Source organism: Alosa pseudoharengus, unplaced genomic scaffold (assembly GCF_046254945.1).
Source record: "Alosa pseudoharengus isolate Yale_2024_CS ecotype anadromous, Long Island Sound unplaced genomic scaffold, YU_APseudo_1.1 YU_APseudo_1.1_scf_1, whole genome shotgun sequence".
NCBI lineage: Eukaryota > Metazoa > Chordata > Actinopteri > Clupeiformes > Clupeidae > Alosa > Alosa pseudoharengus.
Window position 1 is genome coordinate 26,120,501 of NW_027468564.1, and position 17,497 is coordinate 26,137,997.

Consider the following 17,497-nt stretch of genomic DNA (forward strand, 5'->3'; position numbering starts at 1 on the left):
GTATAAACAACTCAACTGTAAATCAGCTGGTTAGTCCTACAAATGTGCATACTCCTCTTGCTCCACCCAGTGGTAATATAGCAGAATAACACGTATGTTTATTTCACATTATGATTTGGTCTAGTATATGTTGATGTGAATACATTGTGATGTCCATTCAACTCTTAAAATGACAATTGCATGTATTAGGAATGAATGAATGAATGAATGAATGAATGAATCTGTACTCCACAAACGGTCTGTGATTAATTTAAAGATTTATATAACATTTGTAATACAGCACTGATTACAAAATCAATATTTTCTCCCATCTTACAATAAAGCAGTAAAACATGTTAGAGTTGCGCAACACAGGGACCATGTTCTTGAACTGAATAAATACATCCAACCAAAAGTGCAGTCTTTCTGTTCTGATCACCAATCATCAGCCATCTCTAGCCTGCAACTGGACGTGACCCCTTCTGCCGTCAGAAACTGTTGTGATCCACTCTGGCTTGTCCTAAGACCCCTCCTGCATTCCATATTCCAGAAGTTTCTAGACCAGCTGCAAAGCATTCCAGGTGCTCGGGAGCTGATATCACTGGGTGGAATTGCAGAGTGTCTGAACCCACCGTGACGGCACCTTAAAGGAGGGACACAAAATATACAAACATTTGAAATATATGAGAATGCAGCCCATCCAGTATAAGACTGATGAATTGATATGTGCCCATTATATCGCCCCATTGTACAGATTTTACAGCTCCATGTGAATGTCTTTCCTGGGTATTAAACATATGATCTTGGAGCTACTTGGACCAGCTACTGCAGGAATACTACATAGTGTTTCCATTTATATGCATTGATATTGTTGTTTACTATGAGCTCCTTTCTACCATATCCATCTACTGATACATCATTAACAAGGTTCACTGAGCCACTCACTGTGTGCAACCATCTCCTTCATTCTGTCCCAGACTCTGTAGCTCAGCTTGTCCAGATACTTGGACACGTCCAGCAGCATCCAGAACCCTGGATGAGGATGCAGGAAGGCCTCCTGAGTTCTAGAGAGACCGAGAGAGAGAAATAGAGAGAGAGAGGGAGGTCAGGTGTTATGACCTATACTATGAGCTGGTATTTGGATACATATTGTTTGTAAAACAGACACTATACCTTTCTTTTGATTCTGAAAATTTCTGCAGGACAATAGGAAAATAAAATAAATAAAGGTTATTCTCTTTTTTAGTGCAACACTGGTTGCCATTAGAGTACCTACATTAATGATGTAAGGAGACTGTTTGTATTGGAATGCATTTTTTCAATTGATACAGTATTTCTCCCATCCCCACACATGCCTACCTGTAGGAAGGACACCTCATCCGTCTCCATCAACTTCTCAATGGGCTTCATCCTTTCAGAGAGGGAGGAGATCACCCTCTCTATGGCCTCCATCTTCTCCTCCAGGTTGGCAGTCTTATCCCTCTCCTCCTCCCTCAGGGCTGCTATCCGCGCCTCCTCCTCTCGCCTCAGGAACTGGTGGAGCTTCTCAAACTCCTCCTTTATCTGCGTCTCCGTCTGTGCTGCCTGGGCCTGGAACAGGCAACAACCACCGCACAATAAAGACCCTCCAGCATCTGAGTCTGGGCAGTAAGTTTAACATTACCCTGCCACTGTGTAATATGGTTGGCCTTTCACAGACCGCACAATAAAGACCATCCAGAAATACACTGCTACTGTATAATATGATTGGCCTGTCACAGACTGCACAATACACACAATGAAGACCCTCCAGAAATACACTGCTACTGTATATTATGATTGGCCTGTCACAGACCGCACAAAAAAGATCCTCCAGCATTGGAGTCTGGGCAATGAGTTTGACACAATGTGAAAAAATACCCTGTTGCTGCATAATATGATTATTTTGCTACAACTGCCGAGACATCAATTCTAATCGTGTGTTCTCAGTACGGGAATAAGTTCAAAGATACTGAGGCCTGCATCTTCATACTTTCAAAAATTCTGCCACGGTCTCCTATCATGTGTTTATGTAAAGAGAGACAAATGGTGATCTTTTACAGTCAGTCAGCAGATTATCCACCCACGTTCTACCATTTTACTAAACAATTCTGCATTGTTTTCATGAACTCACCTTGATGTGTGCCATCACTTCTTCAATTAAAGTCTTATTTTTCTTCACATCATCCTCCAGTGATTTTATCAGACATTTCAGCTCATCCTATGGAGAGAGAGAGTACAAATATACAATACTCACATCTAATCTTTGAAAAGGAAACCTGTCATACGATTAAAGAACATTGCTCTTAAAATGTTTCTTTGTCCAAATTAAGTTTGTTATTTTTTAGAAAGAGGGAATCTACATGCTGTTTGTTGCTGATACACCAAGACATACATCAGACATACATCATACTGTGTTCTAATTTTAGAGAGAGAAAAATTTTCACATATTTTTGCATTCCTTTCTATTCCGGAAAGCGGTCTCACCTTGCGTTCATGTGCGGCCTTCTTAGCGGAGCAGACCGCGTGCGTCTTGTGCTCCTGAGTCACACACTCCACACACACCAGCTGGTCCTCGTCCTGACAGTAGAACTGGAGCTTCTCCCCGTGCTCTGGGCATAAAGCCTGGACCTAACAGCAGGAGACGCACAAAACACCATATATGGACATCAGGGCTAATAGGTGTGCAAAACACCATATATGGACATCAGGGCTAATAGGTGTGCAAAACACCATATATGGACATCAGGGCTAATAGGTGTGCAAAACAAGAATCAAAATGTGACAATCAAAGGAAGAATCAAATGTATTTACACAGATATACATATAATATGTATTTGTGGTAGGAGTATAGGACAAGTTTGAGTGTCTATATAGCTAAGGCACTAAGATGCAATATTTTAGATTTCAACACCAGAAAATTACTTGATGGAAGTGATCATATGGGACCCCCAAACCTTATGGTGATGATGGATCGCTGCACTTTACTGAGCTAAATACTTTTGAACAACTACATAGATTTTTAATTCTGCATGCAGTCAGTACATGTGCACAGTAAATTGTGATCAATACTACTACTACACATAAATCTACACTGTCAGCCTACTACAGAACTTACTAAATGCGTCTCGGTGTTAAAGTCAGATTCGGTTAGCGGGGTCCCAACGCTCCTCTCCTTCAGGTAGGCCTCACAGACGTTCCTCAGGGCCAGGTTGGGGGTGGGGTTGTGTACGGTGGTCTTCTGCCTGCAGATGAGACACTCCTGCCGGACGCACTTCTCCCTCCAGCTCCGCTCCAGGCACGGCCTGCAGAAACTGTGGCTGCAGGGCAGGACCACGGGGTCGGTGTAGATGTCACAGCACACGGGGCAGGACAGGTCGTCCTCCAGGGGGGACACACTCCACACTCCTGCTGCTCCTGCTGCTGCTGCTGGTGTTGCTGCTGGCGGTGGTGATGATGGAGACAGGAACTAAGACAAAAGATGAAGAGAGGAACTTTCAATATTCTGAAACAGAACAAGGAGAAATACGTTGGGACAATATTGCGATTGGAGTTAAAGGCAAGATTTCAGCACCACCACATTATTTGATAAGGTTATCAACAGTCAATTAGGTAATTACATACACTGAATATATATTCTACTCTTAGCATGATTCATTGTGTTAATTTGTGCTACATCTGTGGCTAATACCTGGTTCTGCCCGGGGATTGACCCTTTCTTCACTGTTGAACACAAACACAAATACACAAACACACACTCTTCAGCATGCAGGCTTTTGCTGTGATACATGTTGCTGTGTAGTGTTGCCCTGTAGCATGACAGCGATTAGAAGATATACTGACATATATACAGATATACTGACATATATAGCAACATGCTAACACAACTAACATGTAGTCCATATACAGCTAACGTGCAAACACAGCTAACATGCAGTCCATAATATACAGCTAACATGCTAACACAGCTAACATGCTAACACAGCTAACATGTAGTCCATATACAGCTAACATGTGGTCCATATAAAGGTAACATGCTGACACAGCTAACATGTAGTCCAAACTACATTTCAGGAGATAATTCTGTACAAACGGAAAGTTCTTTCACTTAGTCAGTCAGATGCGCGCACATGTAACAGAGGCGAACTGAGCTAGCATGCTAGTTGCCCATGTAAATCCTCACACCCCTAACCTTAAGAACGCTTCTAACCGCTGAGTTGGGAAACCTTTGACACATTCTCTGTCAAAGGTTTACCAGATTCTTTGGATTTGACTCCTGATCCTCCAGTGATGCTGTCTTCTTCCAGCACCAACAGATGGGTAATTAAATCCAGAGTTCCAGGCTACACACAGACACACATACACATATATCAAAATAAAATATAAAAAATATGGCATGCTAAAACCACAAAAGAAGAGTTTTCAAGATTATACATTGTATATGCATGCACACACACACACACACACACCTTAGGCATCTGGCCGAGGTTGGGAGATGTGTGCTCTGTGTGCTCCTGTGGTGCCTGGACTGGATGGTCAAGCACACACACACTGGTCCCAGAGCCCTTGGGTCCTTTCTTGGCCCTCCCACGACCCTTCTTCTTAGACAGCGGAGGCTCCTGTAGTGTCCCATCGGTGGTTAGTGGACCAGGATCACTGTGTCTGGGAATCCAGTTTGACTGGAGAGAGAGAGGGAGAGAGAGAAAGAGAGGGTGAGAGAGAGATGAGAGAGACAGAGAGAGAAAGAGAGGGGGAGAGAGAGGGAGGGAGGGAGGGAGAAAGAGAGAGACATCCAGTAAGGCCAAATAGAGACCAAATTCCACACATGTTTGTGATTATTATTGTGTATTGTGTTTCTTAACTTCAATTTTGTTCACATTTATCCTTTTCTGTGTGTACAGGGGCTCTGGCAGTAATGGTTGTGTGTGTGCTTACCTGTCTCAGATCAACCACGTCCTGCAGCATAAAACGGACCCTGTTGGAAGTTTGCCTTTCCTTTACCATCTTCTCCATCTGGTTGAAATACAGATCCATGCAAGGCTGCAGAGGAAATGTAAACAGATTAAGAAAACATGTTCAACATTTCTATTAATTGATAACATACCATCCAGAATACTATTGCCAATTTGAAATACTCATTTAGAAAAAAATATAATAAGCTGTATGTAACACACACACACACACACACACAGAGAGAGAGACACAGAAAGAGAGAAACAGTCTGGTCTAAAAAAAAGCATCTACTGTATATACAACTTCATGAACAGTGGGTCAAAAACTGCAACACAAATGCATGTAAACTGACCCACGCAAACACATGCACAGACATAGAGGACACAAAAGAAGAAAGACTCATAGAGAGGAGGTATATTAACTCACACAAAAGAAGCACACACACACACACACACATACACACACACACACACACACACACACACACACACTGACCGTGGTCGTCTCATGGTCCAGGTCTTTGCCAGTGACAGACAGCAACACGCAGAGGTCCCCCAGACTCTCCTCTGTCCCCCTCTTCAGCAGCTTAGTGATGCACTCATGGATGATGCTCTCCGCCACCATCTCCACCCTAAACAGCTCGCCGATGAACTTCACAACGGCCACAGACCGCTTTTGGACCTGCTCCTGAATTTCTTCCAGCTCCTCCTTCAGGCGCTTCTGCTGGTCCATCTGGAAGGAAATGATGTCAGACAAGAGAGGATGTCTGGTCAGAAGAAGGGAAATAATGTAAAGTTAGCCAAAAGCAAGGTACAAGTGGACTAGAATTGAGGAACAAACACACAGGCCTGTACATACACTGTCTGTCTGTCGGTCTCTCTCACACACACACACAAAACACACCCCAATGCAAGCATAGATTTTCAACTCAATTTTCTTCTTTTCCAAGATCTCAACATCCAAGCCCCTCTCAAACTCTTCCTGGCAGCGGTTTAGCAGAAGTTTCCGGAAGTTCACCGTCCGGCCAGGTTCATGTTCCATGGGCACTTTCAGCTGAGGAGCACACAGAAACAGTCACACAGAAAACAGGACACACAGAAACAGTCATGTTTGACATTGGGTTTGTGTCAGCCATTTTAAAGATCATACTATACATTGTCTCCCTGAACCTTTGCTCACTTTTCTCGAAAACACACTCAGACACAACCATAGAGCAGTACTATGACATTTCCTGCTTGAGTATGAACTAATGTACTGAAACAAAGGTACACACACACACACACACACACACACACACACACACACACACAAAGTCATTACCCTTCACCCCACCCCAGTTCCCAAGTTTCTTTTAAATCTGTGGCAATGTGATGCAAAAAAGTGTGATGAAAAATGTGATATGGCACACACACTCACCCCCATAAGGCAGCGGCAGATGTGGGCATAGGCCTCACTAAACTTTGGCTCTGTGACGGCTCTCTCGAGCACCATCTCAACCATGCCCCTAAGGTGGCGCTCAGAGTAGATTGGCACCTGTGCCAACTGGCTCAGAAGCATTGGGACCCTGGGTGGCGTGAGTTTATTGAGTCCACTCCGAAAGCAACTCAGAATCTCCTGCATCTGCCACTCCTCCGGTTCCGTCCCCTCATCCTCCGCATCTCGGCGATGACGCGGCTTCCAGGGCCTCGCAGCTCGCCTGAGCTGCACAACATCACTACGTGAAGCACCGGCCATGACCATCTATGAACACCTGGACTGGAGTGTGCGAAGGGCAGGTAGAGAGACTAATTTTAACAACGGAAAGGGCAATAGAACATTATCGCCCATATTTAAAATGTTGCCAAAACATTATACTTGAACTGCTTAGACAAAAGAAAAAGAGACAATCACAAATATGTCGAATTAGTTAATTTTTGATAGAAAAATAAGAGAAGAGAGATGGATTATAAGGCCTATTTCTGTTGGTCTGGCAAAAACCAGACCAATTCACATTTAAGAATTTCGACCCCTTGTCTTTCTTGCAGAAAATGTCTTACTTAAAAAAAATGTCAACCTTCACCCCGTGCGTGTAATTTAACGTCATATGCTGTGTGCGTGTCCTATGTAGGCTATGTCATTGGCAGACTGGAAAAGCTGATGCTGGGCTACTTTCACTTTCGAAGAAACGATACTTATCGGGTAGACAATGAGTTTGTATAGCATCTGACATATAGACCATGTGTTGTTAACTTGCTAATTTAGCCTACTTACTTCAGATGTAGCCTAGACTAGCGCTGCTTAACTGACTAACTAATGTTTGAGTTATGTTTGGAAATCGAGAAAGAACTGAACAGCAACAACGTCCCTGTCGCTACATAGGACAGGGGTTGGTGTAAGCGCGGCTACTCGATTCGGCTCTTGACGACACATGCATAATAAAGAAATAGATGATCTAAATAAATTGATGGAGGCCATATATCCTTTGTACATTTAGTACAGCGTAGCGAATACTACAACCAATTATTTAAAGTTTTAAATATTTCCAAAGTAATTTTCTATAGCCTACCTCCTACCTTAATTCATCAAAACAACAGTTCCTCCCCTTCCCCGTACACGCGTCTCAACGCTGACAGACACTCGTAAGGCGGAGTTAGGCAAGGCGCTTGACACTCACTTCTATTTCTTCATTGTTGGTCTTCAGTTAGGCCTACTTCATAAACTCGACATATAGTGTGCAGTCAGAATATGCACGACCACAGAAGAAATGTGACTTGTCTGTATTGTAGCACGCTTTTTTTGTAGTCGACTTCTAGTTCTACAGTCCAACTCAGGGGGAGCCATTGATCCATTTAATATAGCCATGCACTTAATGGAGGCCAAACCTGCTTAACAAGGCACAAATTAACTTTGAGTGATCCCAGAGACGACTGATCAAGGAGTTGTGATGGAAATATAAATCCTGCTTTAGGGACTACCGGTAATAATATTTTATCCCCACTTGTACATGTTAGGCCTGAATTTGCCATAAATATTGCAACCGATATGGTACCAGGAAGCTATGTCAAGGTGGGTACTCTGAAATGGGCGGGACCTTTCTGGTGAAGTGAAATTGAATAAACCAATGCAACCTGATCTATCTATCTATCTATCTATCTATCTATCTATCTATCTATCTTTTAATTAAAGGAACCGTATGTAAGATTGCGGCCAAAACTGGTACTGCAATCACTTTCAAATTACTGTATAGCTGTGTATCCCCGCCCCCTCCCCCCTGACTGGCAGAGCTGGCAACCTGGATGCCAAAACACTAATGACTTGAAAGTTTCACGTGAGCACATGAAAGTTTCGTGTGCGCACGCGAAACCTTTTCACATGAAACTTTCGTGAGCACATTGTGGAATGTTTAGAACGATTCTGCTTTATTCACTGTGTGATGTGTTAACATTTATGTTTGACAAAATTTCTCCATGGCCTAGAGGAGAGTTAGCATTCTAACTCATTCTTGTGAATAGCCCAAGTTGTTTGACCAAGATACATAGAACCTGTGTGTATGTATGTGTGTGTGTATGTATGAATATACAATGGACTAGAGTGAGTTACCTTCAGAGCCGGACAGTAACGGAGTACATTTACTTGAGTACAATTTTGAGGGATCTGTACTTTACTCAAGTATAATTTTTGGGGAGTACTCATGACTTTACTCAAGTACATTTGAGAGGCAAATATTGTACTCTTTACTCCACTACATTTCTATCCATAACCGTGAGTACCCGTTACTACTTTTAAAAAAAAAGGAAAAGAAAAATCTCGGAAACCCTCAATTTGTTGTTTCCCTCTCAAACGTGATTTGATTGTGCAGGCACCACTGATTGGGACAGCCTATCAGCAATCACCTTCAGCTTTCCGCCAAAGTCAACTCCATTGTCAGATTTAGATAAGAGACGAAGCCATGGACGAAACAATGGATGAAGACGCAGCAGGTCCATCCCGGGAATGTGCCAACCTGTGGCCCCATCTCACCAGACTATTTCAATTTTCTGAACAAGTTAATGATAGTTTTCGCTTCAAGTGTTTCAATTACAAAATAGTATTTTGTATTTGAAATACGTATTTTAAATACATGTATTAGAAATACTGCCCATCCCTGGTAACATGGTAAAAAGATGAAAATGACTTGATTTTACTTCCAATTCATTTTACATTCTCCAAGGTATTAACATTAACATTTTTCATAACTCCATGTATGTTTCTGTACATAAATGTAAGCACTGTGGCAGTAGTAATGAAATATTTAGAAAATGTAGGCTACTCTTGTACTCTTGATACTCAAGTACTTTTAAAAACAAGTACTTCAGTACTTTTACTTAAGTAGACATCTGACTGTTGTACTTTTACTCGTACTTGAGTAAAATTTAGCAAAGGGTATCTGTACTTTTACTCAAGTAATGAAGCTGTGTACTCTGTCTGCCGCTGGTTACCTTGCAGGTCTGAGTATAGGTAATACACATTTGAATATTAAGATGAAAAACTTAGATGCTTTATACCTGTAAGCCAATCAATCAACAAATCAATCGAACCCAATCAATAAATCAATCAATTTGTATTTATTGTGCAATTTTTATTCATAGTGTAGTATCACTCTGCAGCCTGGTCACAATACACTATAAAGAAAATAATAAAAATACAAATATTAGAAAATATACAATCAACAAGTAGGCCTAACATAAAGTATCTGTGTTAAGACAAGCATATTAATAAACCATTGTAGGCATACAAGTTATATCACATCAATTAGTTTTCTGTAGGCTAGGCTAGTGTGACATGCTTTACACTAGGCTACAGCATAAAAAATCAACACGTTTGCAGTATCACTGTTGCAGAAATCACATACAAGAAAGCATCCTCTTGATTGTTTGTACATTTTTGCATATTCCAACATAAGGAAGCAGCATGAGGAAACTTGTCGTTTTTCTGCCTTATTTTCTAACTACTTTTACGAGTCTGCAGTATCACCGAGTACAGCTGTTACAAGAGGGTCTGGCGTCCCTTTGTTAAGACGCAACTTCCTGCGACGGTCATTCGTCGGAAAATGACTTAACTCCCTCTCCAGGCTAAGGCATTGCCATCACAGATTGGAAATCTGGTAAGAGTAAGTGACTAAGGACCCCACATGGCCAAGAGAGGTATGACATTGTGCATGAAGACATTCTCATAATCTGATTTCCTTATATGTATACAAATACTGTGCAACAGTTTAAACATCGTAGTCATTTATTTAGTCAGTCATCATGTTCATGTTAATGAATAGGAAGTACATCTAAACGATACTAACATTTAAATAAACCAACATTTCGCGCAATATCTGCCGTGAGTCCCTATGCATGAGTCACGAGCTCCTCCCAGCTGACTGGCAGATCACGTGGACAGTCAGTCGCGATCGATTATTTAATAAATACATGTGAATTACGAATAATAATAAAAAGATTCTACCTAATGTGACTATTTTTTCCATGAACTGTAAAAGAAAACACGTTTTTCCCACTGTATTCTCCATAAAGAGTAAAGTAAATTAGATACTTATTTCTGGAATTGACGTCATTTCCTGGACTCGTCTGAGGCTGGTCTAATGGGTCATTCGTCTCTATAAGACTTAACTCCTACTGTTAGCCTGGTGTTACCATCCTACGTACTTCCGGCCAAAAAATTTATTTCAGCCTCGCACGTAGTTTGGCCCAACAGACAGTATGCGGTTCGCGTACAACCGTGCCAATCAGCGAACAGTTGAGTGATGACGCGGAACTTGCCTGCCGAGTTGCTTGTTGTAGTCCAGCGAAGCTTGTAGTTCAACATTATAGCAACAATGGCGACGGAGGAAGAGACGCTAGAAGCTATCCGCGAAGTTGTCTCAACTCTCGAGGGCATCACGCAATTAAAGCAGGAACAAGAGGCTTGTCTTGTCAATTTTTTAAATGGCAAGGACGTCGTAAAACTCTCCTTCCAACTGGCTTTGGAAAAAAAGTTTGATTTATCAAATGGTGATTACTAAATCTAAACGCACAAGTGTACTACATGCATCACTACTTTTCATGTTTTCAAATAAACGTTTGCTGCTCGTTATTCTCCCCCCTACTCTCAAATTACCTTTACAAAATCAATGCGGCCTACTTAAGGAATGGAATGTTAGCTACTAGCCTACCGAGCGGGGCTCAAGGCGAGGCTGTGTGTCTTGACTTGAGCTAGCCGGTTACCAAGTGGGGCTCAAGGAAAGGTTGCTGTGATTGTGCTTGACTGGGACTAGCGGTTACCGAGCTGGGCTCAAGGTAAACCACTCCGTGTTTGTGTTTGACAGAGGCCTGTGGCTGAGCTGGGCTCCAGGCGAGGCTACCGTGCTTGTGGACAGTAACGTTAGCCAGTCACGGAGCATGGCTCAAGGTGAGGCTGCGTTGTTTTATGCCGAACAACTGTTAGTTTAACTGAGCAAGCTCCAGGTTAAATAACACGTAGGTCATCAGTACAATCCAACTTATCCAAGAGTGTAGTCTGAACAGCCCGTGTAGGACGAAGTAAAAGCTCCGTAGCTCCGACGAAGTCACCGGGCTGCGTAGAACAACAATCATCTGATAAGCGGCGAGAAGAGATAAGAGGAAAACTGGCGTGTGACAAGAGCTGATATAATCTCGGTGACATGACGCTTTTGGTATACAACTCTCGGTCTGTGGCTGGCGCAAGTTAGGGATATATCCACCACGAAGAGACTGCCCTGGCGGTCAGGTAGCCTACATACTAGCCAGCGGTCTGTTTACTACTGAGCGCAGAAGTGGGAAGCGTAAGAGCCTGAAGCGGAAGTGGTAAGCGTAATAGCCTGAACTCCGGCGCACAGCATACGTCATTACCAAACGTTGCTGATTGGTTAAGGGAACTCCAATGATTTTAAACCTCGAAATAAGCATCCGCCCATTACGGAGACGGATTCTTATTACTTTGTTCCAGACTGTATGACGAAGAGAATTCGTAGTCACAGGCGGTAAGGGCCAGGCTAGCAATGCCTGTCATTACCACATGTTTTTTTTTTATGGTTTACTTTCATTTTTTCTTTTGATTTTTTAGTTTTCACATCTTTCCCTTTTCCGAGCCTCCTCACACATCACTGGTGTAATTGCCAGAGGCATGTTATTAGTTTAGATTAGATTAGATTCAACTTTATTGTCATTGTGCAGAGCACAAGTACAGAAACAACAAAATGCAGTTTGTGTCTAACCAGACGTGCAAAAAGGCAGAAAAGTGCAATGTGATATGCACAGTATAGGCAGGTGGTGCATACATAGTATAAGATATATAATATAGTGTAGAGAGTTAAGTAGGAGGTATGGATGACAGTAATATAAGTGAAATATAAATATGTGCAATGGATTAGCAGTTAAGCTTATGCAGTGTAGTAACATGGTTGGTCAGCAGGATGCAGGGCTAGAATTCAGTATTTTGTACCATTTCCAGTAATTTGGTGACCTCCTGGTGGTTTTCACTGATGTTATTGAACACATGATATCTGTTGCCACATTTATTAATTATTTCATCCAAATCGCTGCCCTTAAAGGAATTATCCGGAGTAAAATGCACTTTAGATCGATTTCCGGATGATTGGGGGTACATACGTTGAGTTGACATAAAAATTATGTAATTCGGATGTGTTTTGAGAAAGTTCGATTGTACCGTTTTCAGTCACAACTCGTAGCCTGGAAGTGAGCGGGGCATTTCAATTGCGCCGCTACAAAACGCTATTTTTATACCTCTTCTACAGTTCCAAACAACATAACACTTACGTGGTAGTGAGTAGAGGGTCCCTAAAGCCAAACCGAAGTATCCCGAGGTCTTTATGTGGTCGAATAGAGAGTCCAGAATGAATTTCATCAAGCCAGTACCTTTCCGGAAATGTTGCCATCTTTGCCACCACCTTCAGGGGAAAGTCCGTAGGAGTCTTATTGCTGTGTAACACGCTCTGGAAATTAACAATTTCGTCGCCGTTTTAAAAAAAAAAAAACATAGTCCAGTCCATACAACTTCATTTCAATTTCGAAAGAAATACTGGACTATGTTTTTTTTTTTTTTAAAACGGCGACGAAATTGTGAATTTCCAGAGTGTGTTACAACACACTCAGCAATAAGACTCCTACGGACTGAATACTTGGATTACTTCCGCATTGAATTGCATTTTATAAGTGTAGGAATGCGGCCATCAAATCCTGCTTACTAAACAGGCCTATTCTGGTGTGTTTTTCTGTTCCAAATGGCTGAAGTGTTAGGCCCACATAGGAGAATGTAAAGTCAACTAAGCTACTGATACAACTATAAAATAGCAAGGGGATCACTAAGACTACAGCAGGCGACTAGGCTAATTAAAACGAAAAAAATAGGCTACTTTAAGGGCGTAGCCAGAAATTGTAATTAAGGTGTGCCTGTGAGATTTTTCGGTGGCATCAACCCAGTACAAGTGAGGGGCGCATATGACAGGTGGAACGCAAATGACCTGCAAATGTAAACACTATAGGCTACTGTATATCAGTGCTCTCAAAATGAACGTGATCGCGTAATGACAATCAAAAACCGCACGTTAAAATATGGTACTCGCAAGAATAATTCTTCAGAGGCTGCACCATAATTCATTTTAAAATGTAAATGTAGATCTAATTAAAAAAAAAAGTAAGCCATAAAGCTATTTTAAGTTAGAATAAAAAACTTAGAATGCAGTGCCTATTTTAGAGATGGGTTTTATTGTAGGTCTAAATCAACACGTGAACTAGGCTTTGTTTATTGATTAGCAAACTGTGTACCGATTGGCCGAAGTAGCCTGAGCTATTAATACTTGGGAAAATATCCTTTGAACAGACATCAGGAACCACGATCAGTGAGGAACAGGACCTTCACTTACTTTACTCCTAATTTGCTGTGCAAACAGTCATTTCAGGGTCTCCGATGACGCGTCCATAATGCGCGCTGGCTGCGTTTTGACGGGTGCAATGTGAGGCTAGTGCAAGATTGGGGCTTGGATTTAAACATGGAAACCATTTCATCATAGATTGCTTTCAGGAGCTTCTGGGGAATGGAGTTGCCTTAATTTATTTAGAGAGTGAATAAACTAACTGTATTCTAAATACCAACTATTTAAATTGTAACTGTAATGGAATACAGTTACTTATAATTTGTATTCTGAATACGTAACGCCGGTACATGTATTCTGTTACTCCCCAACACTGCTCTTTATTTAATAACTTGGTCTTGTCATTCTAGTTTGTTTTTTTGCCAATAGCTCTTCATGAATTATGCATGATATACAGACTGCCTTCCCTTATATGTGAAAGTGGGGAATGTATAATAGCCAGACTGTTGGATCTCTGTGAATAGATTTGTTTAGGAAATATTTTGAGTATTAAACATTTGCATGACTGTGAGGGGTTTTTGATTAATCAATACGTCAGAGATTTTACCCATGCATTTTAAATTGTTTGTAATGTATATCATTTTAAAAGTACCCCTGGGAAGTGCCCTTTCTTCACCTGAGCCCTAGGTGAGAGCAGAAATGGAGGGAAAAAATGCAGGAAGTGCAGACCAAATAAGGTGCAGAGGGCAGAGACAAAGTCACAGACAGCTAAACTCTGACTGTTCACCTGCTCAGATTGAGTAACGTAACGGAATACGTTACAAATTAAATTTTTGGGCATGTATTCTGTATTCTGTAACGGAATACGTTTTGAAAGTAACCTTCCCAATACTGAGCACCAAACATTTACTCAATGTGTCCATACATTCACCTACACCACTGACTCTACTGACATATACAGGGTTTTTCACTTGTTTTTTCAGTTTGTTGTTAAACACTCTAAATAACACACTAACTCTAAGTTACACACTAAAACAAATGGCTATATAAACAAAACATCACATGGTACAAATAAACAAATGTCCACACCAACCTTGAACAAGACATTCACCCATAGGCATGAAAACCATGTTTGATGCCTTCATTAATAGTAAAGTCAAGTCAACTTTATTTATATAGCGCATTTCATACACAGAGGTCATTCAATGTGCTTTACATAAACAAAAGCAAACAGCAATAGCTGATAAAAGCATAGAAGGGTAATAGTCAAAGAATAGTTTAAAAAGTAAAGAATTGTATTACATTTGTTCCAGTGGATGTGGCTGGGCATTGTTGAGCGGGTTGTGTATGTTCCTCCAAGGTCTTTATTTCAGTGGGGGCTACAGGGTGATTGTCAGTGGGCCCTACAGCAGGGGGGTTCGGCATGACTCTCTTACAGCTTGTGCAGAGTGTTTTAGTTTAGCCGAGTTTTTGATGTCTTGTTCCGTCTGTACGGCTACTGAGTGCTTATCAGAGCATCGGGTCAAGGGTGGCAGAAAAAATGCTGGGTGGTGCAGAGAGAGGCGATAGTTAAGATTTTGGCTCCAATCCAACTGAGTTCTGTGCTACTTGGTCTGAAATATTCTCTGCGATTCCAGAAAAGGTTAAAATTGTCAATGAAGTTCATTCCACCTGAAAAGCATGTTTTTGCGAGCCAGGTGTTTAAACTGAAAAGTCTTGTAAAAACAAAGCTTCCCTTGGCTGGAAGTGGACCACTGATGAAAATTTGTATTCCAAGCTCATAGGACAGAAAAAGTTCCTTGAAATCTTCTCGGACATACAGTACAGCTGCTCATTGTAAATGTAATTTGCTCCTACATGCACAATGATGTGTTTAATTGTTTTCTATTTTGACACCGTTTCTGCAAGTCTGTTGCAAGTGTCTTTGTCTCAGACACTGATGCATTTGGAAAACAGCGTACAATCATCCTTTCCCCATCTATATGTCTCACAGCAGAGTCCCCAAGAACAAGGGTTGTGGGATGGACTGGTGCCAGTTGTGCTGTTCTTTGTCTGTCCACATCATTCTTGGAATCTGTGCCCTGTGAAGTTCCTCTCTCATGTCTCGGAGGTATTCAAATCTGTTTGATAATCTTAGGGGCTGTGGGTTTTCCTTTGGGCCCCAAGTCTTGTCTGATCTGGCTCTATTTCTAATACCAGGCATCAGAGGCGTATCAAGCTTTTTAAAAGTGTGGGAGTTGTGGGATAGGGAAGTGAAACAATCCGGCCAAATTATAAATAACTTCCTACAGGGACGTTGTAAGTATTTTCTGAGAGGGGTGCGGACTATATTGGCAGGTGTCCGGGAGTTTCTCCCCGGAATTTTTTTTAAAATTCTGATTGCTAAATACACCATTTTAATGCAGTTTGGGAGGGACAGAACAAGCAGCGCTCCTCATTTGTGTGGCTCATTTGACATGTAGGCCTACATTATCTACCTGCTATCACTTCACTATTTGACACTACCCTACATGGAGACATATCTCATGTTATAAATGAATAAATCATTTCAGAAATTATGTTTTGTGCATATGGGTTAGCAGGCTAAAATAAATTGCCTAACAGACAACAGCCTAATTTTGAGGTATCACTGGACTATTAATATAATACCTATAAATAAATGTAAAGGACACAGAATAATGACAGAACTGTAATAAGTTCATATTCAAAAATGTTTGAAGTCTACCCAAACATATGCAAAGGGAATATAAATAAATTGTGTTGCATATAGCCAGCTTAATTAATGTCAGGTCTTTTCCAGGTAATCGGTTTAGTTCAAGGCATAGAAATGCCAGAAACTTTTTGGTACACATTTAGTGGACAGTGCTATATGTGTATAGCCTATTAAATGGACGTTGGAATCGACCAAACCAGCTAGTTCAGCTATATTGCGATAGCACATTTGTGTTACTACTACTAAGGAAAGGGAATGCATGCTTTTAACCAGCATTCCTATAAAGATTTGCTGAAATTAATGAAAATGGCAAAACACGAGGATGTCAGTGACAACAAATGCATTTCTTGACGTGGTGGAGATAGAACATGAATGCAAAACAATGTTTCCAACCGTTTTCTCACTCATAATGGCAATCGATTTGCTACTTTGTCAGATGACAGAAAAAGCAACCCAGCCGCTCCCTTTATTAGACAGCGGTGGTGTGGCAGCTCAAAGTAGCCTAGCAGGTGAACTTGAATAAGGACATGGTGGTTAATTGATTTTTTTAGTGTTAGCTAGTTATAGGCTAGTTATAGACCTAGTGAATACTAGGCCTACTGGTCTTCTTCGAGATTTGAGTCGTGCTATGTCACTGCTCATGACATCAATATTTTATTTTTAAAGTGACAGAGGAACCCCGGCCAGGTTGTTGCTCAGATAGGGGAGATTCAGTAATTTCAATGTTCAATTTGAAATGGTGTTATGACATGGTGTTTTGACTAAATAGGGCTATTCAATTAGTTTGTAATGTGGGCCACTTCATGAAAAGCATCACAACTGAGGGGCCGGAGAAATGTGGCTATGAGTAATCACATTAACAGCTGTAGATACAATTAAGTACAACAGCAGCAATTTGGGTGTTCAAATGTTGTATTTTGAACATGCATAACAACATCATTAGCCGGTTGTTGGTGGCTGGATTGAAATCTGTGATAACA

General features: G+C 41.3%; 1 protein-coding gene across 7 annotated transcripts; it reads right to left on the minus strand.

Moving 5' to 3' along the window:
• Positions 1-238: 238 nt before the first annotated feature.
• Positions 239-7,701, minus strand: LOC143124086 (eukaryotic translation initiation factor 4 gamma 1-like). 7 transcript variants are annotated; one of them, XM_076285397.1, is made up of 16 exons: positions 7,604-7,701; positions 6,678-6,705; positions 6,367-6,641; positions 5,854-6,003; positions 5,446-5,682; positions 4,933-5,037; positions 4,467-4,676; positions 4,208-4,340; positions 3,689-3,720; positions 3,116-3,466; positions 2,485-2,628; positions 2,132-2,218; positions 1,339-1,569; positions 1,153-1,175; positions 925-1,043; positions 239-622 (listed from the first exon to the last, which is right to left on the minus strand). In XM_076285397.1, the coding sequence occupies exons 2-16, from the start codon at positions 6,688-6,690 to the stop codon at positions 468-470; spliced, it is 2,265 nt and encodes a 754-aa protein (XP_076141512.1). In that variant the 5' UTR covers positions 6,691-6,705; positions 7,604-7,701; the 3' UTR covers positions 239-467. The 7 variants fall into 7 exon arrangements, with proteins under 7 accessions (XP_076141512.1, XP_076141520.1, XP_076141528.1 ...); XM_076285405.1 differs by lacking the exon at positions 7,604-7,701 and adding an exon at positions 7,503-7,521; XM_076285413.1 differs by having other exon boundaries at positions 4,253-4,340; positions 6,367-6,705.
• Between the last annotated feature and the right edge of the window lie 9,796 nt (positions 7,702-17,497).